The 20,737-nt window shown below is 49.6% G+C and overlaps 11 protein-coding genes and 3 non-coding genes across 15 annotated transcripts in view; 8 read left to right on the forward strand and 6 right to left on the reverse strand.

Moving 5' to 3' along the window:
• Positions 1-1,861, reverse strand: part of LOC9660254 (endoribonuclease Dicer homolog 3a) — a 6,721-nt gene extending 4,860 nt beyond the window's left edge. Inside the window, exons 1-11 of the mRNA XM_024674438.1 lie at positions 1,690-1,861; positions 1,448-1,628; positions 1,270-1,380; positions 1,083-1,217; positions 958-1,033; positions 844-911; positions 660-791; positions 485-613; positions 307-433; positions 155-260; positions 10-94 (exon numbers count right to left, since the gene is read on the reverse strand). Of these exons, the coding sequence (XP_024530206.1) occupies positions 10-94; positions 155-260; positions 307-433; positions 485-613; positions 660-791; positions 844-911; positions 958-1,033; positions 1,083-1,217; positions 1,270-1,380; positions 1,448-1,628; positions 1,690-1,850 (1,311 nt within the window). The 5' untranslated portion in view covers positions 1,851-1,861. The remainder of the gene's footprint in view (positions 1-9; positions 95-154; positions 261-306; positions 434-484; positions 614-659; positions 792-843; positions 912-957; positions 1,034-1,082; positions 1,218-1,269; positions 1,381-1,447; positions 1,629-1,689) is intronic.
• An 80-nt stretch (positions 1,862-1,941) lies between these two features.
• Positions 1,942-3,752, reverse strand: LOC9660255 (enoyl-[acyl-carrier-protein] reductase, mitochondrial). The gene is made up of 10 exons (XM_002969419.2): positions 3,602-3,752; positions 3,444-3,541; positions 3,133-3,264; positions 2,934-3,077; positions 2,755-2,857; positions 2,573-2,672; positions 2,442-2,518; positions 2,311-2,389; positions 2,127-2,245; positions 1,942-2,067 (listed from the first exon to the last, which is right to left on the reverse strand). The coding sequence occupies exons 1-10, from the start codon at positions 3,724-3,726 to the stop codon at positions 1,974-1,976; spliced, it is 1,071 nt and encodes a 356-aa protein (XP_002969465.1). The 5' UTR covers positions 3,727-3,752; the 3' UTR covers positions 1,942-1,973.
• A 10-nt stretch (positions 3,753-3,762) lies between these two features.
• LOC9660256 (probable UDP-arabinopyranose mutase 2) lies at positions 3,763-5,601 on the reverse strand. Its single transcript, XM_002969420.2, has 4 exons — positions 5,190-5,601; positions 4,621-4,871; positions 4,378-4,546; positions 3,763-4,300 (listed from the first exon to the last, which is right to left on the reverse strand). The coding sequence occupies exons 1-4, from the start codon at positions 5,484-5,486 to the stop codon at positions 3,929-3,931; spliced, it is 1,089 nt and encodes a 362-aa protein (XP_002969466.1). The 5' UTR covers positions 5,487-5,601; the 3' UTR covers positions 3,763-3,928.
• Positions 5,602-5,668: 67 nt separating this feature from the next.
• On the forward strand, positions 5,669-7,602 carry LOC9660257 (dnaJ protein ERDJ7). Its single transcript, XM_024674474.1, has 10 exons — positions 5,669-6,140; positions 6,227-6,289; positions 6,355-6,421; positions 6,476-6,535; positions 6,599-6,649; positions 6,709-6,789; positions 6,847-6,956; positions 7,016-7,136; positions 7,195-7,321; positions 7,383-7,602. The coding sequence occupies exons 1-10, from the start codon at positions 6,034-6,036 to the stop codon at positions 7,484-7,486; spliced, it is 891 nt and encodes a 296-aa protein (XP_024530242.1). The 5' UTR covers positions 5,669-6,033; the 3' UTR covers positions 7,487-7,602.
• LOC112346179 (zinc finger A20 and AN1 domain-containing stress-associated protein 8-like) lies at positions 7,581-9,040 on the reverse strand. Its single transcript, XM_024674479.1, has 2 exons — positions 8,819-9,040; positions 7,581-8,633 (listed from the first exon to the last, which is right to left on the reverse strand). Exon 2 carries the CDS (start codon positions 8,478-8,480, stop codon positions 7,851-7,853), a length of 630 nt encoding a protein of 209 aa, XP_024530247.1. The 5' UTR covers positions 8,481-8,633; positions 8,819-9,040; the 3' UTR covers positions 7,581-7,850.
• A 183-nt stretch (positions 9,041-9,223) lies between these two features.
• On the forward strand, positions 9,224-10,888 carry LOC9659216 (eukaryotic initiation factor 4A-3). The gene is made up of 7 exons (XM_002969171.2): positions 9,224-9,527; positions 9,585-9,825; positions 9,884-9,964; positions 10,028-10,135; positions 10,186-10,473; positions 10,542-10,628; positions 10,682-10,888. The coding sequence occupies exons 1-7, from the start codon at positions 9,241-9,243 to the stop codon at positions 10,793-10,795; spliced, it is 1,206 nt and encodes a 401-aa protein (XP_002969217.1). The 5' UTR covers positions 9,224-9,240; the 3' UTR covers positions 10,796-10,888.
• A 50-nt stretch (positions 10,889-10,938) lies between these two features.
• On the forward strand, positions 10,939-13,019 carry LOC112346177. 2 transcript variants are annotated; one of them, XM_024674472.1, is made up of 10 exons: positions 10,939-11,128; positions 11,180-11,344; positions 11,408-11,447; positions 11,503-11,596; positions 11,649-11,719; positions 11,776-11,955; positions 12,023-12,124; positions 12,192-12,335; positions 12,383-12,601; positions 12,675-13,019. In XM_024674472.1, the coding sequence occupies exons 2-10, from the start codon at positions 11,334-11,336 to the stop codon at positions 12,927-12,929; spliced, it is 1,116 nt and encodes a 371-aa protein (XP_024530240.1). In that variant the 5' UTR covers positions 10,939-11,128; positions 11,180-11,333; the 3' UTR covers positions 12,930-13,019. The 2 variants fall into 2 exon arrangements, with proteins under 2 accessions (XP_024530240.1, XP_024530241.1); XM_024674473.1 differs by having other exon boundaries at positions 10,997-11,128; positions 11,412-11,447.
• Positions 13,020-13,068: 49 nt separating this feature from the next.
• On the forward strand, positions 13,069-14,153 carry LOC9659217 (zinc finger protein 511). Its single transcript, XM_002969172.2, has 4 exons — positions 13,069-13,186; positions 13,256-13,320; positions 13,395-13,593; positions 13,705-14,153. Exons 1-4 carry the CDS (start codon positions 13,085-13,087, stop codon positions 14,044-14,046), a joined length of 708 nt encoding a protein of 235 aa, XP_002969218.1. The 5' UTR covers positions 13,069-13,084; the 3' UTR covers positions 14,047-14,153.
• A 17-nt stretch (positions 14,154-14,170) lies between these two features.
• TRNAV-UAC lies at positions 14,171-14,244 on the reverse strand. Its single transcript has one exon. It is a non-coding gene; the product is annotated as a tRNA-Val (tRNA).
• LOC9659218 (protein yippee-like) lies at positions 14,220-15,013 on the reverse strand. Its single transcript, XM_024674480.1, has 5 exons — positions 14,832-15,013; positions 14,732-14,775; positions 14,561-14,669; positions 14,438-14,493; positions 14,220-14,365 (listed from the first exon to the last, which is right to left on the reverse strand). Exons 1-5 carry the CDS (start codon positions 14,925-14,927, stop codon positions 14,293-14,295), a joined length of 378 nt encoding a protein of 125 aa, XP_024530248.1. The 5' UTR covers positions 14,928-15,013; the 3' UTR covers positions 14,220-14,292.
• A 44-nt stretch (positions 15,014-15,057) lies between these two features.
• Positions 15,058-16,564, forward strand: LOC9660258 (amino acid transporter AVT6E). Its single transcript, XM_002969173.2, has one exon. The coding sequence runs from the start codon at positions 15,080-15,082 to the stop codon at positions 16,517-16,519; it is 1,440 nt and encodes a 479-aa protein (XP_002969219.2). The 5' UTR covers positions 15,058-15,079; the 3' UTR covers positions 16,520-16,564.
• A 275-nt stretch (positions 16,565-16,839) lies between these two features.
• TRNAK-CUU lies at positions 16,840-16,912 on the forward strand. The gene has a single exon. It is a non-coding gene; the product is annotated as a tRNA-Lys (tRNA).
• A 213-nt stretch (positions 16,913-17,125) lies between these two features.
• LOC112346202 lies at positions 17,126-17,286 on the forward strand. Its single transcript, XR_002992335.1, has one exon. It is a non-coding gene; the product is annotated as a U1 spliceosomal RNA (small nuclear RNA).
• Positions 17,287-20,367: 3,081 nt separating this feature from the next.
• The window catches only part of LOC9660259 (protein S-acyltransferase 24), a 4,229-nt gene continuing 3,859 nt past the window's right edge, over positions 20,368-20,737 (forward strand). Inside the window, exon 1 of the mRNA XM_002969174.2 lies at positions 20,368-20,723. Within this exon, the coding sequence (XP_002969220.2) occupies positions 20,435-20,723 (289 nt within the window). The 5' untranslated portion in view covers positions 20,368-20,434. The remainder of the gene's footprint in view (positions 20,724-20,737) is intronic.

The following is a 20,737-nucleotide window of genomic DNA, read 5'->3' on the forward strand; positions in this document are numbered from 1 at the left end:
ATCGATAGCTTTAAAGGTGCTCAGGAGCCTGGCAAGCACCTGTGTCACGACCACTCTCTCAACAAAAATCATGCATCGAAAAGGCTCAACATTTCTGCCAGAACCAAACAAACAAAAAATCAAACCATTGTATAAACGCTGGCCAAATGTCTACCTGTATCTCACTAGAATTTTGAGTAATGCTTTAACTTTTGAAGTTAGTAACCCAGAATTGACAGCCTTTTTGGCATCCTCGGGGCTTGATATGCTGCTGACGGAGTCTAGGACAGGAAGTCAGTTAAAATTACTGAAAGACATCTCACAAACCTCCAGGCACAAAACTCTTCAAGATGTTGTAAGCTTCTTTCAAAAACCTTTGTTCGTCATTAGTATCCTCATTGTCCACTGGGGGTTTCGTACCCTCTGGATCAATTTTTAGAAGTACCTCAACAGCCTGCAACACATAAGTGAGACCAAAACAGCTAAAAAAAATATAGTTTTTCACCAGGACGGCGCTCCACAAACCAAGGTCGAGAAGGGAGCTTGTGATCGCATTATATAGGTTTGAAAACTTGGAACGTTTTTTATTTTCGTCGCTTAACTGACATGTGCCGATACAGCTTCTTTGCTGATACTGCAATAACCACGTAAAACACAGACAGATAGATAATGACATTTACCTTGTCTAACAAATCAGTGAGGCATCTGCGCAATTCTTTAAAACAGTGGTGAGCTTTGTCGTAGTATAAGTTTCGGTAAAAAGGGGTTGGCACTTTCTCTTCAAGCTCTGCTCGAGATGTTATTGTGTAAATCTAGAAAAGCCAGCACTTAGTTTGAAATTAAAACACGCAAAAAATATATTACCTTGGAGTCTAAAAGGCTCTCAAGATCTCTCATCTCCTTGCAAAGCTTCCCATCCTCACAGGTAGAGACTACGTAGATCACGTTAGAGAGATGTGTAAAAGCTCACTGTTGTACCTTTCGTTGCGACGAGAGATCCAGTCATTCCAAAAATTCTCGGTTTAAGTTTCAACGTCGAAGTATGATAGTAAGTCTGGAAACAAAACAGCGAGTAAGAATCCAGGAGAGAGCACGAGGCATACCTTCATGACCGAAGCATATGGATGGTTATTTTGAGCCCTGTGGCACTCGTCAAAAATCAAAACTTCGATCATTTCCATTCTGATTGCCGATAGCTGGAGCGAGTTAAACAGAACTTGCGCGGTCATCACTAACACCTGAAAAGAGAATTTCGATCGACAAGGCCACAAGAGCTGGCAACGCCAGTACCTGATGCGAATCAATCTCCTCGCTCCATTTTCTAACGTCCCAAGTATCCATCTGGCCGCCATGATAAACCCCCACCTTTAAACGTGTGCTTGACGATATAACGTTCGCTTGCTGCAAGAACAATGAGATGAGGCCACACCACCGAAGATAGCGAAAAAACACTAAAGAGTTACTCTACCTGATCAGCAAGAGCCACAGTCGGAGTGAGAAAAACACCGATGCGCTTCTCCTCGGGCATCGAGAGACGATCCGCTAGCTTATTGAAGAGCATCGCGGCAATGTGTGTCTTCCCAGCCCCGGTCTCAAGGAAAACGATTGTGTTCTCCTTCAAAACTTTCTCAAGAACTTCCAGCTGATAGCTGCCATGCAATGCACAGAAAACGAACAATGTGAGCGAAAATACTCAAGAGCAGCTCTCACCTCCTCGGCTCAAAATCCACCACAGCAGGCCTTGCAGCTGGAGCAGCGATTATCTCGCATTTCTCAGTGACTACGATCTTCGATTTCTTAGCCTTGGATGCCTGCTTCTGCGCCTTGCGCTTCTTACAGTTGAGCACCAGCGGATCATCTGGAATTTCCATCGCTTCCTGGCCTGCCCGCAGCGCGAGCTAATGATAATTTTTCAGGGGAAAATCGACCATGACCTAGTCTAGTCGAAAAGGATATGCGACGTAGTGGAATATTCTCCCGGAACCTTCTCTTGATTAAAACACCAGTACTTGCTTCGGTACGCTCCCTTCTTTCCCCAGTGCCTTTCTCAAGGCTCTCTCGAAGTCCTCAAAACCAATCTTTTCAGTGCTGCCAGGAAAGGAGAAAGAGAGCCTAGAAATTAGCAACAAGGAAGAAAGAAAGCTTACACGTATTTAAGCCTTCCTGCTTGGACGAGCTCGATCAAACTCGACGCCATCGCCACCATCTCCTCTCTCTTGTGTTCCTGGATCCATTTCTGGAGCCAAAATCCACGAAGCCGAATGTCCTGCATGACTCGAAACTTGGTTAGTTTTTGCGAGCACAAAAACTTTTCTTTCTTTTCTCCCGTACCTTGAAGATGAATGCTGTCGTCGATACCGTGACTGGTTTCTTCGACATTCCACCATACGTGACCATTGTACCGCTGGGCCTGGAATTGTTTTAGTATCGGTTAGAGCTGGAAAATCAGATTTTTTACGTACGCCAGGAGCTTTAAGACGGCACCGGCAGATGCTCCACCGATGCAGTTGAGTCCCAGCTTTGGAGTCCCGCGATTAGCCTGTTTCCTCGAACTGCTTAGAGAAATGTCTTAAGAAAGTGATAGCATGCTTACCAAGATGTCCTTGAAGCCGGGAGAATCGAACTGGCTGTCTAACACGACCTCGGTGGCGCCCAGATTCATCAGCTTTTCTTTTGCTTCTTCGATTCCCGGTCTAAAACCAAAAGAAAAATAAAGAGAAGGAACACGCATGAAAGTACGCATTGTGTTATGAAGAGTGCTGAAGTTGCACGAACCTGTCACGAACGATATTTATTGTTTGTAGACCTTTCGCATGAGCAATCTGTATCACGCACTGCCCGACCATGCTCGTGGCTCCATTTTGCACCACGACATCCCCTGGAGCGCATAAACCATTTAAACTACCAATACAATCAGTATTTTTAGTTTCAACAAAAAACACGATCGATCTTACCTGGTTCTAGAGCAGAGAAGTCCTCTAGCATTCTGAAAGCCGTGCACGGATTGACGGAGATGGTTGCCAGGTATTCGATCGGAACATCGTCCGGGACTTTACACCAGGAAGTTTCTTCCTTGAGTACGTGAGTGCTCCAAGTTCCTACAAGCGAGACGCACGAGTAAGGCTGTGGAAACACAAGAAAAAAGGTCTCTACCAACACCGGAGTACGTTGGAATCACCCAGTCACCAACACGTAAATTTTCAACGTCCGATCCAACCAGCTCAACTTGTCCAACACCTTCTCCACCAGCAATTGCCGGTGGTGTAGGCCGCATTGGGTAAACTCCTGGAACAAAAAGCACAGGAAAAAAAAAGAAAATGAATCGAAGGCGGGAAAAAGCAAGGAGCTGGAAACATGAAAAATCGATAAACCTGGGAATGAAATCGAAAGAGAAGCGATAGATGAGACGCTCTTGTCAAGAGAAGAAAAAATTCCTCTAAGCTTACTCGCCAGAAATTCCATACCTTCGATTCTATTGATGTCCGATGGATTGATTGGCGCCGCAAGCATCTTCACACACACCTCCCGGCGATCGAGAGCACGCCCTGGAACATCCACAATCCTGGCGCCATAGCGAACAAAAATATTGCTCATCAAACAAGCCGATCGAATCAATGCCTACTTGAGAACTTCATCGGGAGATCCATGGCACTCGTACACGGCAGCTCTTGCTGGCGGCGAGAAAGGAGCCGAGGAGAAGCCGCGAATGCGAAGAATCCTTGCCACATTCTTCCCGCGCCACACCATAGCTACTAAAACCCTAAGAGAAAGGGTTTAAACAAGTTGAAGCAAGCAAATGATAGATTTTAGATGGTTTCTCAATACAAGAACTTATGCAAATAATTTTCTTTTCTTTTCCCGCAATGTGTGTAGTGGTGAGGAGTGGAACTCTTTGCTCTTGTTGTCAGCACATATCAATCATCAGTGTCGCCGAGACTCCATCGAAAGATCACTTGGACGCCGCTGGCGAAGATCTGGAGCTCACTTTGGACGGGCCATTCGCCAAGATCTTCGCTCCCTCGGGAGAGTTGATATCCGACCAAGCATCGATCCATTGCACCATGGCATCCGCGAGCTTGGCGAAGTAAGGATCCACGCCGTTAAGCTTGTCCTTGACTTGCTTGGCGAGCTCGATGTAGCAGTGCTCCACAGTGGTGCACTCCTTTGGGAGGCTCACCTTCTGAAAGAAGGGGATGATCTCCTCCTGCCAGAAGATCCCCTTGTACTCCTTCTTGAGGTTGACGAAGGGATTGCTCGCCTTGCTGTGCCAAATGTAAGGCAGGCCGGTCTTGACACCATAGCCAAGATGATCACAGATCACCTGTGTAAAAAGCAGAAAAATGCGGTAAAGCTCTTCGATCTGCCTAGCTCAAGGAAAAAAAGAGATTTTTTGCATACCTTGGCACACCATCCGGCCCACATATCGTCGTAGCGACCAATTGGCTGGCCGTCACCCATGAGACCGAAGTACATAGCCGGCCCAATGAGCTCCCGGTTGAATCCCAGATTCATCCCACACATTGGAAACAAAGTTCCCTTGGGAATCGTCATCACAGCGTCCACGTATCTGTAAAGCAGATCTTACATCAGTGACAACGATACGGAAAGGAAAGAACAGATCGCGATCAGAAAAAAAGCTACCTTGTGTTCCTTTCAGCTGGCTTTACTAGCTGCGTAGGAGCATCGTAATCCGGAATGTTGAGCCAGAGGCCGTGGGAGATGGCCGTCGTCACCCCCTCGCGAAGGCTGAAAGGATAGCCGCGGACGAAATCGGTGCCTTCGCGGTATGGATCATACAGCGTGTTGAAGAAGTACGGCGTCGAAGGGCTCAACAAATTCTTGATGTGCTGCTCCAGAGCGTTGATATCCTTGCCGGAAGGATCCTTGGCAACCTGGGAAACATCAGATCTCACCGAGTTAGCTCCAAAAAGAGATTCTGTCTACCAGCAAGGCACCAACAAACCAAAAAACTCGACTGTGCACCTAACCCAGCTGCAAGGAAAAATGCAGGAAGCCCGGATCTAGACAGCCACCAAACAGATCTAAGACTAAAGAGCTCAAGTGACCCCATCGACAGATCTATGGCACAGCCACCGAGATCTGAAAACTAATCCAATTCTCATCAGCAGCATTGCCGAGGAGTCGTAAGATCTCAAAAACCAAGAAGGATAAAACGACCAAAACTGGAAGAGTGAAGAGATCCAACTTACAAAACAATCGTCATCAATGGTGTAGATGTACTTCTTCTTGGAAACCATGAAGCCAAAGCAGCGGCAGGCGCTATCCTTGAAGGAGATGCACGAAGCCTTGGCGCCCAGGACGCGATTGATGTCATTGCGGTTGTAGAGCTCGTAATCGAAGCCCTCGGGCACCTTGATCGTCTTGCTGGGATCCCCGTCCTGGACGATGATCAGATGGTAGGGCTGGAAGAAGGGCCGCCACATCTCCAGGAAATCCAGGTTTCGGATCGTGGGGATGACGATGTCGAGCTCATCCTTGAGCGCCATGGCCGCCTCTGCCGCTGCCGCTGCCGCCGCCTGCTCAATCGATCGATCAGGCGCGAGAAGTCGCCGCCAAGAGAGCGCAGATCTGGGAGGGAGAGGAATAAATGACCTAGGTAGCAGTGGGGACGAATTCGGCTGCTCCCTCCTCAGATTCTATTTACTCGGCTAAAAATGTTGACCGGCATATTCCAAGAGCATCCGATCGGGGGATATTCTCGCCGTATGCCAGTCACGGGTAGAAGGAAGGAGTTGCGAGGAGCGATCGTGTTGTGCCAGTTCAATGCTGGAAGCGTGTGTTGTTGTTTAGCTACTTATTTTAGGGTTCTTGGACAGCGAGACAGGCGAAATTTTCTTCTTCGGTCGTTTGATCCGGACAGGGGAATGGGGCCACCACAGGAAGCGCGTTGCGGCACGCCAGCGTGCGAGCAAAGGCGGACGTCCTCATCGCGCGGTTCCGCGATTGGTCGATCGGTCGATTCTTGATTTTGATTGTGCTCTGTCTCCCTAGGGCTTATGGCGGCTTGTTAGGGCTCGTCGGCTCTCTCTCGCAATGGCGGCAGCTCCAGCGCTGCTCGTCTTCCTCCTCGTCTTTGCCGGATCGCTCTCGACCGCGCGAGCGATTTACTGCGGCGACGATGATTGCTACGATCTCCTCGGGTAAGCATAATGTAGTAGGATCAGATCCATCCATAGTGGTTTTTCTTTCTTCTTTCGTTTGTTACAACGAAATTCTTTTCTTTCAGTGTAACACAGGCTGCTACTGGAGCCGAGATCAAGAAGGCTTACTACAAGCTCTCACTCAAATAGTAGGTGTGCTTCTCCGGTTTTTTCTTTTCAGCAGAGTTTCGTCTAACGCCACGCATTCCCGCAGTCATCCTGATAAGAATCCAGATCCAGATGCAAAGAAGCTCTTTGTGAAGATTGCCACTGCGTATGAGGTATGCCATGGTCGTGTTTCTGTTGTTTTCTCAAGCTGCGAACTTTTCTTTCAGATACTCAAAGACGATGTCAAACGAGAGCAATACGATTACGCTATCGCGCATCCTGAACAGGTGAATCTCTTACGTTTTTCTCTTGAACTTCCATGAACGAACTGCTGCCATTTACTGTGACAGTTTTTCTACAACACTGCTCGCTACTATCAAGCATACTATGGACCTCAAGCGGTAAGGCAATCTAATCACTTTCTTTTGTCAAATTGTGTCAACGGAAACACTTTTGTCAGGACCTGAGAATCGTCTTCGCCGGCCTACTTGTGATTTTGTCGGTCTTCCAGTATGGAAACCAGTGGACTAGGTACAAACAGGTATCTAAAAACTCGATTCTTTTGTTTCTTTCTCTTAGTGGGGGCTGTGCGGAGTAGATGATGGAACTTGTGAAGCAAACTCCAGCCTACAAAAACCGGTTGAAAGCATTGGAGCTGGAAAGAGGTGGCAGCACGAACAATAAGAAGAAAAGCAGCAAAACAAAGAGGTAACACATGCAGACACTTACGATATGCGTGGGCAAACTTGCGTTGTTTTTCTTTCCAGGGAGGATGCATCGAAGGAGATCAGTGAATCCCTGGAGCTGCACGTTGAAGGCATCGAGAGGCCATCTGTCTGGACATTGATTGCCGTTCGCTTCCTTCTGCTTCCTTACGCCTGTGGAAAGGTTTTTCTCCTCTTTTTTTCTGATTTGTTCTCTGACGAAACAAGCTGTTCGTTTGCAGTTGGCACTGTGGCAACTGCGATGGCTGTGGAGATATCAAGCGAAAAAGCTGGATCTTGCCTGGGACGACGCTGCATATCTCACCCGGCGCAGCCTTGGAATGCATTCAAAGGCCTGGAACAGCATGAGTAAGCCAGGCAAAACCGCCCTTTTATCATTTCTTTTGACCATTTCTCGCTGTATTTCCAGACGAACTCTCCAAGGAACAGCTCGTCTCGAAGCACTTGTGGATACGAGAAAACATGGAAGAATTTAGAACCGAAACGAGGAGAGAGTCAAGGCGCAGGCGATGACAAATCGCTTTTGTTTTCGTCGATAAGAGCGTTGTTTTGTTTTGTTTATCAAGATTCTTGACGTTGATCGACAAAAGATGCGAAAGAAGAGAGAGACCTTAAAACAATGTTATTAACAGCAGAGAAAAGCCACACAACTCCAATTAATAGATTTTAAAAGAAGTAAAGAAAAATAAAAATGTGCCTAGCAGAAGGGGGACGAGGAAGGGAGAAACCACCCTACGATGAATAAATACTCCACCACTTTTGGACGGGTAAACCTGTGTGTAATGTGATGATGAGACGATGATCTTGTAGAAGCCGAGCACTGATCTTTCTCCTTTTCCCTGTCTTTCTTTGTTCGAATTCCTGTGTTCTTCGCCTTTCAGATCTTGTCGATCTTGTCCGCCTTCACCACCGGGTTCGCCTTTGCAATCGCGTCCCTCCCCACGGACTTGTAGTCGTATGTGCAATTGTGCTTGTCCGAGTAGCGATGGAGAGCGCAGTAGACGTTGCCGCAGCGGCAATTGAATCCCGTCAATCCCACCCTCTTGTTGCAAGCATTGCAGCGATTCGGCGGTCGCGAGCCGGATGCCTCCGGGGAAGCCACCAAGGCATCAGCCACGCCGTCACCGGACGAGGGATTCATCTCAGTCACAGCCTCTGGTAAAACGATCTGCTCGTCCAGTGCCACGCCTTGATCCATGCCAGTAGCGTTGGCGGTGGCGGTGGTGGCGGCGGCGATGGTGGCGGCGGTCGTGGCGGCGGCGGCTGTAGCGGCGGAAGAATTGTTGTTGGCGTTGGTGTTGTTGATAAGGAGCGGTAGCTGCTCTAGGGCGTTCTTGGCGGTGGACACCTTGGCCTGTGACAGAACCACGTCCCGGTAGCACTTGGAGCACAGATTCATCGTCGCCTTGCTGCCAAAGAAGCCGCAATTGTTGGCGCACAGAATCGGGCCCTCGGGTGGCTGGCACCCCGTCTCGTCCTGGTCACACTTCCAGCTCTCCTGTGCCATTGATCCCACAGGGAAGGAAGCGCTGCTGCTGCTGCTACCACTGCTACTGCTGCTGCTGCTGTTCCATCCCTCGATCCAGTTGAAGCTACCACCAATCAATTCTCCTCTCGACGTCTCACTCCCAATTCACGAGGTCGAATGCGTGGGACATCGCTGCGGCGAAAGCGTGGGTTAGTTCCAAGGAACCTTTGAGCTCCACACAGCAAGGAAAAAGAGGAAAAAACAACAAAGAACAAAAAAAAACCTAAGCACCACAAACAGTTACCAAAAAAATGCAAGACAAAGCGGTGCAATCCACCTCGCAATTCACAAATCTCTGGGACTGGAGCGGCGAGTACCTGGCGCGGATCTCTCGGGCGGCGCCGAGGCGGAATGGATCGCTGGCGCGCCGCTGGTGAGGGCGCGACTGGAAGAATCCTCTGGCGCCAGAGCAATCTCCAAACCCTAGGGCGCGGGCGCGCGCGCTGGCGACGACGACGAGGAAACCCTTGCCCTTGCCCTGGCTATGGCGAATGGAGACGCAAACAAGTAGCCAAGCATATATGAAAGAAAGCAGTCTTTTTAGAGGGGAGGGGCATTCTTTCAATACGTGGCATGGGCGGCCATGCTGACTCAGCATGCTCGATCGGAGGGGCGCCGATTCCTGACCGTTGGATCGTCCGGGATATTCCGCTTGGCTATGCCGTCAGTTATCCTGACGGAATGTTCGTCTCCCTATTTAGGGCTTTTGGTTGTGGCTAGGGTTCTTCCAAGCTAGGTCATGGCGGCGGTGCGGCGGGGCGGGAACGAAGATGGCGACCAGCACGTCGTCTTCGAGACGAGTGCCGGCGTCGAGGCGATCACGCAGTTTGAGAAGATGGGGATCAACGAGAGCCTTCTCAGAGGTGTGTTTGAGTATGGATTTGAGCGACCGTCGGCGATTCAGCAGAGGGCGCTCATTCCGATCATGAGGGGCCGGGATGTCATAGCTCAAGCGCAATCCGGCACAGGCAAGACATCCATGATCGGCATTGCGGTGAATCAGCTCATTGACACTAGCGTGAGAGAGTAAGCTCTTTTTTCGCTTTTCTTGCGGGCAAGAGCTAAAAAATCCGATTTTTTCAGGGTCCAAGCGCTAGTTCTCTCGCCGACACGCGAGCTTGCCGACCAGACTGCCAAGGTCGTTCTAACACTGGGCAGCCACATGAACGTTCAAGCTCATACGTGTATCGGCGGTAAGAGCTTTAGCGAAGACATTAGAAAGCTCGAGCACGGAGTTCATGTCGTGTCTGGAACCCCGGGTCGTGTCTACGACATGCTCAAGCGCCGGACTTTCAGGACGAGACACGTCAAGATTTTAGTTCTGGTGCGTAAGTTTCTCTTTTCTTATTTATGGGTCTCATGCTTTTTGTGCTGCTTTCCAGGACGAATCAGATGAAATGCTCAGCAGGGGATTCAAAGAGCAAATCATCGATTGCTATCGCTACTTACCTCCGGATCTACAAGTTTGTATTTTTTCCTTTTTCGTCCATTTAGTTCGCGTGCTAATCGCTTTTTCCTGCGCACAGGTGGTCCTTGTTTCCGCTACTCTACCGCATGAGATTCTTGAGATGACCAACAAGTTCATGACTGATCCTGTTCGCATCCTTGTCAAACGTGATGAGTTGACGCTAGAGGTGAGCCCGATTGCGAAAGTCGAGATATTTATTCATGACATCTTGCGCAGGGAATCAAGCAGTTCTTCGTGGCTGTCGAGAAGGAGGAGTGGAAGTTTGACACGCTGTGCGACCTCTACGACACACTCACCATTACCCAGGCCGTGATCTTTTGCAACACGAAAAGGAAGGTGGAGTGGCTGTCGGAGAAGATGCGGAGCAGCAACTTTACCGTGTCGTCGATGCACGGAGAGATGCCGCAGAAAGAAAGGGATACCATCATGAAGGAGTTTCGCGAGGGACAAACGCGGGTGCTCATCACAACCGATGTCTGGGCTCGGGGTCTGGATGTACAACAGGTATGCGTGTGTTCTTCGAGTCTTTCTTTCGTTTCCTCTATGGGATTTAACTTCTTTTCGTTTCCCAGGTCTCTCTGGTGATCAACTACGATCTTCCAAACAGCCGAGAGTTGTACATTCACAGGATTGGACGCTCTGGACGGTTCGGCAGAAAGGTAGTTTTACACAGGCCAAAGATTAGAGATCATTGCTCACACCATTGTTGCAGGGAGTAGCGATCAATTTCGTGAAGAACGATGACATTCGAATCCTCCGAGATATCGAGCAATACTACAGCACACAAGTCGATGAAATGCCAATGAATGTGGCCGACTTGATATGAGCGAGGCGAAAGAAGCTTACACTACTTTAACAAACTGGGCTTCCTCTCTTTTGTAATTTTACTGTGAAGAATTTTGTACTAGTTAGAGCTAAAGAAAATTTTTGAAAGGCTTTGTGTGTGGCCGTTAAGGCGCTAGGGTTTGTGGGAATGGCGACCTCGCCCGCGCTATCCAGGGGCCGCAAGACGCCATCGCCGACGCACGACAACGAACCGCCCCTCGGCGACATCATCGTGCTCAAGGAGCCCGTCTATCGGCTGCAATGCGTGGAGGAGGAGGCGGCGCACGCCACGGAGATGGGGGATTACGACAAGGCTCTCTATCTTCGAATGCAGGTGAGAATCCTCCTTGCGGCGCCCGGGAGGGGTGTAACCTCGCGGTTCCAGGGCGTGGCGCTCGCGAAATTGTGCTTGGGGGATCCGACGACGGTGCTGGTGGAGTCGGAGGATTTGCTGGCCAAGGCGCACCTTAATCTGAGCAGCACTTACCTTGAGATGGTACCTTTCATCTGAAAATTCATAAGAACAAATAATCCACTCCATGCGATCTTTGTAAGTGGATTGCTTCTTGGAGAACTGGAATTCTATCGCTGATGCTTGCGTTTTCGTGTGAAGCCAGACGTATTCAGATCAAGCTTGCTGGCATGCACAGAAGGTAACGATCGTGGCATGTTTCACATGTTCACATGTTTTTTTCTTCTGTTTTCCAGGCAATGGAGCTTTGTGATCCCAGAAGAGGTGGCGAATCATCTAGCAATCTGCTCGTTCTAGCTCTTCTCGGGCTTGCCAAAGGACTCTTACAAAGTATGTATGGTGCTACTCATAACATTTCGGAAATGTGATGCTTGCAGTGCAGAAGGAGATCTCAATTGCATCAACTATCTTCAAAGGGCGCTCGTTGTCAACCAAGATCTTCATGGAGAGGAGGTCTCAAAAGCCACGCTTCTTATGTTTAAGTTTCTGCAACTCTCTGCATTTTACAGGATGTTTCAAATGCCGCGATTCATGAAGCTTACGGTGACTACTACATTTACCAAGGAGACAGTAGAGATGGAGGTCCCGCCAGGAAGTCGCCCCAACCGCGGGATGAATCCGGCGTGGTCATGAGCGTCATCGATTACGAGCGCAATGAGTTCGAGAAGGCCATCGAGGAGTATCACAAGGTGGCTATCAAGCTCATCTCCGGGTTCTCATTAATTAAGGCCTTTCCAACTTGTGTTTTGGCTAGAGGCAAGGGAGCTCGTCCAAAACGATACTGATGGTCCTCCAGTTCCTGCCGAAGAGCAACCTCCAAAGCTTTCTCTGGCGTCAATCTTCACCAAGATAGCCAGGGTAACGAGCCCTTCAAAGTCTCTGTGCGCATCCTGGTGTGTATTCAGGTGCCACTGGCATGTGACAGACACGCGTGAAACAGACGAGGCACGAGGATGCCGTCGAGTGCTACCAGAAAGCTCTTGCAATCTACACTTCTTGCGCATTTCCGAACGAGCCAGCAATCGCACAACTTAACTACGAGCTTGGCTTCACGTATCACAAAGTCAAGGTAAGCACGGCAGATTGATTCTCAATTTTTCTTCCTCGATTGTGCAGAAGTACGAAGAAGCCTTGAAAGTCCTCGAAAAGGCTGCACAGTTTTGCGAGCAACAGCACGACACGGGCGGAGAGCACCCGCTAACCTTGCAAGTTATGAAGCAGCAAGGGATCACCCTCTACGACATGGGCGATTTGCAGCCAGCGCTCCAGACGTTTGAGGAGCTTGTGCAAATGCAGCGGACGCAGCACGGCGGTGGCAGCGTCATCGTTGCCGAGGTATCCATTTTTTCTCCAGGGGATGATGATACTCTTGTTTACTTCTTGACACTCACTGCTCTATGCTTGGCAGACGCTCAAGTACTTGGGAGACGTAAGCATCGCCATGAAGAGCACGGGAGAAGCGTGCAGCTACTACAACCGCGCGCTGAAGATCCTGCGCAAGAGGCTGGGATCGCACGACGAGACGGTGAGGCAACTGGTGAGCTACATCAAGCAACTCAACCTCGAGTCTGGAGGTGGCGGCGGCGGTGGAGGAGGAGGAACGCAGAGGCTGCAAGAGGCGTACAGGCCAGCCGGGCCTGCGATTCCAGAGGGACCCGAATAAAAAAAAAAAACGACTCTAGTATATTCTACAGCAAAACCTATAGATTAGGGCTCTTGCTACTGGAGTATATTCTGCGAATATTTACTGGTATTAATTTCATGATTTAATTTAATTTTAAACGAATAGTGCCAGCGAAGAACCCTAGTTCTTCTGCGATGGGAGCATTTCCCGCTTGGAGCGCTTGCCGGCGGAGATTCTCGCCCGATGACGCCTTCTTCAATGCAGGGAATGTGGAGCGGGAGCTTCAGGCGAAGCAGGTGATCTCGAAATCTCTTGCCCTTGCTCGATCGCTGGCCCCGTTTCGTCCGCGCTTCTTGCTTCCCTAGGTCTCGCTCAATATTTCCGAGGAGGAGAGAGCATACATTGGTCGGATCGAGGACGAAGACTGCTGGTATGTATGGTGTGATCGAATTTGTGGCAGCATTTGATTCTTTCTTCTTCTCGTTGCTCGATCCATCCGTCCAGGCTCGTGAATTGCTCCATCGCTGGCTGTGGCGCTCCGCTGCGAGGCGTGGAAGAGCTCGAAAACCACCACCTCATTCGCCACACGGCGGTGTGCTCGGTTTGCTCCTCGTGCTTCCCAACAAAGCGGCTCCTCAGTCTACACATTTCCGAAACTCATGACTCTTTCTTCAAAGCCAAAGTGGCTCGAAATCATCCCATGGTAAGCTCAAGCTCGATCAAACTTTTAGTTCCTTCTTTCACGCAAGTTCTTATAAGCTTTCGATTCTCTTCTTCTTTCAGTTCTAATGCATTGTTTTTTTCCTTTCCCCAGTACGAGTGCCTTGTGGAAGGATGCCCCGGCGTGTTCTTCTCGGACAAATCCCGGAAGCAGCACCTGGTAGACAAGCACAAGTTCCCGTCCAGCTTCCACTTCCACAAGAGCACCAAGAATCATCCATCGCAGAAGCAGCGGCAGCGTTTCAAGGCCAAGAGCTACATGGACTCGGCTCCAAAGCCTGAGGAAGCGGCCATGAGTGTGGATGTGGACGAGCTCTCCAGCGCCATCTCCAAGCTCACCACTGCTGCCGAGAGCGATCACGTCCCCCAAAGCATCAGCTTTGGACGAAAGCGCGGCGGTCTCGTCACTCGTCACTCTCGCCATCCTAGAAACTAGTGCAAGATCATGGATCATTTCGATGATACGAATTTTTCCTCCATTCTCGAAAGGTACGGTTGTATATTTCTTTTGATAAGATAGACGAAGTATCAAAAATTCCAATACCAGGTGTAAGCAAGCGTGTCTGAGCCCAGGGTCGAACTGGGGACCTCTAGTGTGTAAGACTAGCATGATAACCAACTACACCACCCAGACTTAATTAGCGGTATTTACATGAATATACTAATTATTTTAATAATCACGTCACTCGTCTCCATCACTCCCTAAAACTTCTTCGTCGCGGAGCTCATGGCCTTCCCCACCAGCGATCATCTTCCTAGAAGTCATCAAACACGAAAAAAAGGAGAACCAAATCGAATCGGATCGAATCGATCAAGCATCAGTTCACCTCTCGAGAATGAACTTGCCCTCCTTGTACTTTTGATCCTTCTCCTGGGCAGTCTCCTGCAAAGATCTCACTCTCAGTTCTTCCCAAACTTGCCACTCTTTTCTTCGCTGATTGATTGCTTACATATTTCCAGCCCAAGATCTTCCGGCAGCAAATGCAATAGATGTCCGCGACCGTGTGCAATCCAGTCGTCATCTGTCGCTCTTCGAGCTTTCCAATCCCCACATTCACCCTGAAGAAAAAAATTCCATGAGAAAGAGCTCAAACTTCCAAAAACTCTCTCTATCGTCTTACACTGTCTTGAAAAGATAGGCCGTCCCATGGCGGCAGTGGAAATTCTGCAAGAAACAAGGAACACGGATAATCGCAAAGAATTTGAGGAGATCGAGGATGCCTTTGCCATGAGATCGCCGGGCGTCGCGAGATGGCTGTGGCAAATGCGGCAGCTGTAGATTTTGCCATCGAGGTGGATCAAGCACAGCCTTCCCATGGCCTTAAACCCTTGGATGGCCTCACCTTGCGCAAGAAATTCACGATCAGTGAAGAAATGAGTGATCGATTGACCGAGCTGAGAAGCCTTTCACTAATCCTAGACCTCCATAGCCACAATGACCTAAAACTCTGTTACTAGGGCTCTAGGTAATGTTGCCAAGTTCTTCAGTCCCTCAGGTAGATCCTGGGAAGGAGGAGGAGGCGCAGCTGCTGGAATCCTCGAAATATCATAGATCCGACGCCAATGGAGCAGCGCCGGCGCAATTCGGCGCTCCCAGCAATGGATCCGCGACGGGCTACTCGATCCTGGAAATATCCACAGGTGAACGGCAATCCAGCAGCAGTAGCTCGGGATCTGGCGTCGCTGGCGCCGTTTTCAACCTCGCGACGTCGATCATCGGCGCGGGGATCATGGCGCTGCCAGCGACGATGAGAGTTTTGGGGGTTCCGCTGGGCGTGGCGATGATCCTGGCGATGGGCGTGCTCTCAGAGATTAGCTTGGAGATTGTGGTGAGATTCTCGACGCAGCTCAAGGCCTGGAGCTATGGTGAGATGGTAGGCGCGGCGTGTGGACGAGCAGGGAAGCTCGTCTCGCAGGTGTGTATCATAGTCAACAACAGTGGCATTCTCATCGTTTACTTGATCATCATAGGTGATGTTCTCTCGGGATCTTCCAGTGGCTCTTCCCACCACCCGGGCCTCCTCAAGAGCTTGGACAGAAGATTGGTGCTCCTCGCCACCATGTTGCTCGTCCTAGCGCCGCTCTCGTCGCTGAAGCGCATCGATTCACTCCGCTTCTCCTCCGCGGCATCGGTAGCTCTAGCGGTGGTGTTCGTCATCCTCAGCTCCGGGGTGGGGGTGGTGAAAGGGATCCAGGGAAAGCTCACGACTCCGCGGTCACTTCCGTCGCTGGCATCCAGGAAATCGGTGCTGGAGCTCCTCACCGTTGTCCCGATCATGACCAACGCATTCATCTGCCACTTTAACATCCAGCCGATCTACTGCGAGCTCAAGAACAGGTCTGCGGCTAGGATGAACAAAGTTGGCCGGATCTCCACGCTCCTGTGCATGAGCGTCTACGTCGCCACCGCGCTGTCGGGCTACCTCCTCTTTGGCGAGTCCACGGCCTCGGACATCCTCTCCAACTTCGACCACGACCTGGGGATCGCGGACAGCACGCTCATCAACGACGTCATTCGCATCGGCTACGTCCTCCATCTCATGCTCGTCTTCCCGGTGATCCACTTCTCCCTCCGGCAAAACGTAGACGCGATCCTCTTCCCGGATCCAAAGCAGCAGCTCGCCGACAGCACGGTCAGGTTCTGGGCTCTCACGGCGTCGCTGCTCGCGATCGTGTTTGTGGGATCGGCCTTCATCCCAAACATCTGGATCGCGTTCCAGTTCACGGGGGCCACCGCGGGGCTGTCTCTGGGATTTATGTTCCCGGCGCTGGTGGCGTTGAGGTTGAGCAAGGCGAGGGAGAAGGGATTGGAGTGTCTGGCGTGGACAATGCTTGTCCTTGCTGGGGTGGCCAGCTTCCTTGGACTGACGACCAACATTTACAATGTTGTGACGCACCATGTGGATTGATTCAAAACAATATAAACGGATATACTGTCAACGTTGGAAGATTCTTATCTTGTATAACCCAACAATGAACATTAGAATTCTTTGATGAATGCAAGCCTAGGCAGATGACCAAGATCATCTCAGGAGGATCAGCTCCGGAGTACCTCTTTTTCGATGGGATCAAGACCTCTCACTATCCTTTTTGACGACAGACCGTCAGCGTCTATTGATCATCCGCTGGATCGCAAAGCTGCCTCTCAGGATCATTGTCACCAACATCTTCACGGTCAATGGCCTGGGATACAAGCTCTATCTATGTCAATGATTAACCATTAATATAAGCCGGCCTAGCTCAGCTGGTAGAGCGCAAGGCTCTTAACCTTGTGGTCGTGGGTTCGATCCCCACGGCCGGCGAAACTGAGCGATGAATCTGTCGTGAGCTTTCAGGTGGATATCATCTGCAAGCAATCCAGCGGTCCTTCCCCGCAAAATGTTGACCGCTTGACCATTGGCTAGGGTGGTTTGACCAAGGATATGCTACGCCGATTCTTTGCCCTATCCCACATGCCGAGGCGTGGAATAAAGGCACAAGAGCAGTATATAAGCCAGGGCCTGGGGAAGTGATCCATACTTACCTGGACGGGGTTTATTGGTGATCATGAAGGCCAATGGCCTAGGTTCGGCCTTCCCATCGCACTCTGGCTTGGCCGGCCTACCATCTTCCCAAAGTGGAGGAGTGGACGTCGTAATTTGTGGAAGTTGAGGGCTCGCGTACGCGCGGCCCTCTCCAAATTCTATAATTAATAAGTTGATTCTCTAGTATCCTCGTGCTCCGTAAACCCCTAAAACCCCTTCGTTTTGTTCTGTTGGCATCGGCTTCAAAGAAGAGATTTGAGCACAACTTTGGAGAATTGATAGATAGGTCCGCGACGCAAAAGTCATGGAGTGGATCGCGATCCGAGCATGAAACTTGCAGAGAAGAACAAGGCTGGAAAGCAAAACAATGCTGCCATTTTGTTGCCGATCACCGATCACCTTTACTGCCATTCACTGCGAGTTAACAAGTAGGTCGAAAGGTCGCCGCCATGCAAATCGAAAGTATTTCTAAGATGAAAGTGGACTAGATACCATTTGAAGAATTTATAATATGTATTATTGTTCTACAATGAATCTAATCACGACCTTACCGTGTCACGGATGAATTCAGCGATGGGAACAAACTGCCTGTTCGTCCAGCCGAAATGCCTTTTGGAGAACTTCTTCCGCGACACCACTCCCGAACATGGACGGGGCTATGGTCTGAAACCCGGGCTTCTCGCTGTTTAGCACTGCAAAAGCCGACGCTGGACCCTCTCCCACATTGAGCTGCCAGTGGATGAGACCCCTCGGGAAGATCATCACCTCGCCCTTGGAGTAAACTCTCGCAAACGCCCTGTTGGCTGTGTCGATGAATCCAGCGTACAAGCGACCCCGGGTGATGTAGACGAACTCGGAGGCGCGAGGATGCGTGTGAGGCGGGATGAGGCCACCCTCCACAAAGTCGAGCCGAGCAAACGCGAAGCCCTGCGTGTGGAGTCCCGGGAAAGTCTCGACGAAGGCTGGAGTGACGCTGGTGCCCGAGGGGCCCAGGCTGGGGTCGGCAGGAGTGAGCAAGCCGCTGAAGACGAAGTCGTCGATCGTCACGTTGGCATACGGCTTGCAGGGATACTCGTTGAGCTGCGGATAGTCGAGGTCCGCTACACAAAAGTCCCGGACAGGATCGGGATCGGAAGACAAAACTTGTAGAGTAGACATAGATGCGTACAAGACTGCAAAACAAAACAAGAACGTCGCCATATGGCTATGTCGCTGGATTTGGAGGGGATCAAACTACATACCTTTGCAAGGTCCAAGGTCCAGAATATAATGCAGCTTCGAAAAACAGACGTGCTGCCACGTTGCTCCCAACTTTAGCGAGTGGATGATAGCATGCAAACGTTGTAACTAAGCTCCTTTTTGCTTTCCCATTGGCCTTTAACTTCTGCCTCGCCGCAAAGAGGCCGAGGATCTCTTGGTGAGTATGCCTGGAGTTGCATGGGCAACATTTCTTAAATAAACAGAAAGGAAAGAGATCTTGAAGATGGTGTTGCAGCATTGACTGCAACCGCGAAGGATGGAACAATTATTGATTGTTGATGTGTGACTTGCTTGATTTTCTCATATGAGGCTTGAGTATTCTTCTTGGACTTGATCTTGTTGGCATTGTTGCTGCTACTCCTCCATCCAAAGCAGTTGATGAGCTTGTTGGAACTGAGATCCTGTTGATTGCCCTTCATATCCACAGCATGAACTTGAGCCGTGGGTTTCCAAATTACAAAATTTTTATATCCCGGCTTTGTATAAAACGTTCCATGCAAACCAAACAATTGAGTCCTCGACATGCAAACGTGACTAAATATATCTTGAAAGTTGTCCCGATCACTGCGCACCGTTGCGAGAACCCAAGTTCTGGGAAAAGCATCCAAGATATCTTGATAACAGTTTTGGTCAAAATCACGTTGTTGCTTGACTGCGCATGAAAAAATGACCTCTGAATCAAGAAGCGAGTGAATCATCTACTACGACTTCTATGATGATACCATATACGATTTTCTGGATTCCGCAATCCAGAAATTCTGAATTTCTGGATTCTGGATTCAGAACCTGCAACAGTGCAACAGCTGGATTGCACGAGTGTGATCCTCCCACCAGCATTTTTTTTTCCGTATCTCAAAAATACTTTGGATTACTAATTTTTACATGGCTGAAAAGAACTACATTGAGCATGGATATGTCTGCCTTACAAATTTCATGTTTCCCAACTTGTAGGGAACATTTGACAAGAATTTGATGGGCTTGTTGCAGACACGTCCAGAAACCCTCACCCATTTCACTCCAGAAAATCGCTCATTTTCAATATTCCAGTCAAACTGGCACTTTGAAACCGTCCCGTGACAACCATATGCATGTAGCTCGTTATCTTTTACCACCACCAGCTGCTTTATTGGCCCTCCATCCAGCTTGCCAGATAAACACTCCCAAGAAGCAGTATCCTCATTCCAAAAGTAAAGCCAATTTCCACCACTGTCTTTGAACCATTCCATTTTCACCAATAATACCTTGTGTAAAACTGCCATGGTTGGCATTATGCCACTCTCAACCACACTGGTGGTAAAAGGTTGTCTCCAAACCCTTCCATAGCTATCCAAATCCAAAAATCTGCATTCCAAATTCACTGTTTTCACTACCTTGAAAGTTATATGCTCGAAAGCACCAACAATTCCATCTTGAAACACAAGCAGCCTCTCAAGTTTGCAATTGCTAGGCAATTCTGCTAAAATACTCCACTCCTTTACACTTAAATCATATTTTCTTAAGGCAACCTCTAAGGTACACCATTTGGGGATTGCTTGAAAAGGTGGTGGTGCAAAGATCCCTCGTAATTTGCATGCAGCTCCTCTCAGAAAAGTTAACAAGATGAGCTTGCCCAAGCTCTCGAGAGTACATGATCACAAACCCCTCGATACAACACACGACTTCCCACGGTTTACCACCACCAATTGGGCATGGAAGTGCCTTGATCCCTAATATTTCATAAGGCAATTTTACCATCTTGTCCAACACTTCATTCCACTCTATAGACACGTCTTGCAAGCCTTGTCGAGTGCCCTTCTCCGCCCTTGACAAAATCACCATCCATATCTCCTCTGGTACCATTTGCAAAAAGTCAATAAACCCTAAACATTGGCTCTATCTTTATACTGATTGTTTAACTAGCCGTTATCTTCTGTGACTAGGCTGTTATAATTCATACGTGGCGCTGGTGTGGATGCCAGATAAGGCTTGTGTGCCACGTCGGCATGACATTAGGGCACGGTCGCAGCTATGGATGAGAGCTAGAGAGGAGAGCTCCAGGGCATGGCGCAGGAGATTGTGGAGGTCGTGACGGAGGCTGTGCCAGTTCAAGAGCAGGTCACGGTGAATGGCGAGCTCTGCCGCTCCAAGGAAGATCAAGAGCCGGTCAAGAACGACGTCTACACGGCGGCGGCTTACGGCGATCTGGACAAGCTGCGGCGCCTGGTAGAACAGGATGGATGCTCCGTCTCGGCGCCCGATCACGGCGGATATTTCGCTCTACAGTGGAGCGCTCTCAACAATCGCGTCGCGGCTGCTCAATATCTCATCGAGGTGAGTGGAGATTTCGCCTGTAATCGCTCGATC

The sequence above is a fragment of the Selaginella moellendorffii genome, unplaced genomic scaffold (genome assembly GCF_000143415.4).
Source record: "Selaginella moellendorffii unplaced genomic scaffold, v1.0 SELMOscaffold_12, whole genome shotgun sequence".
Lineage (NCBI taxonomy): Eukaryota > Viridiplantae > Streptophyta > Lycopodiopsida > Selaginellales > Selaginellaceae > Selaginella > Selaginella moellendorffii.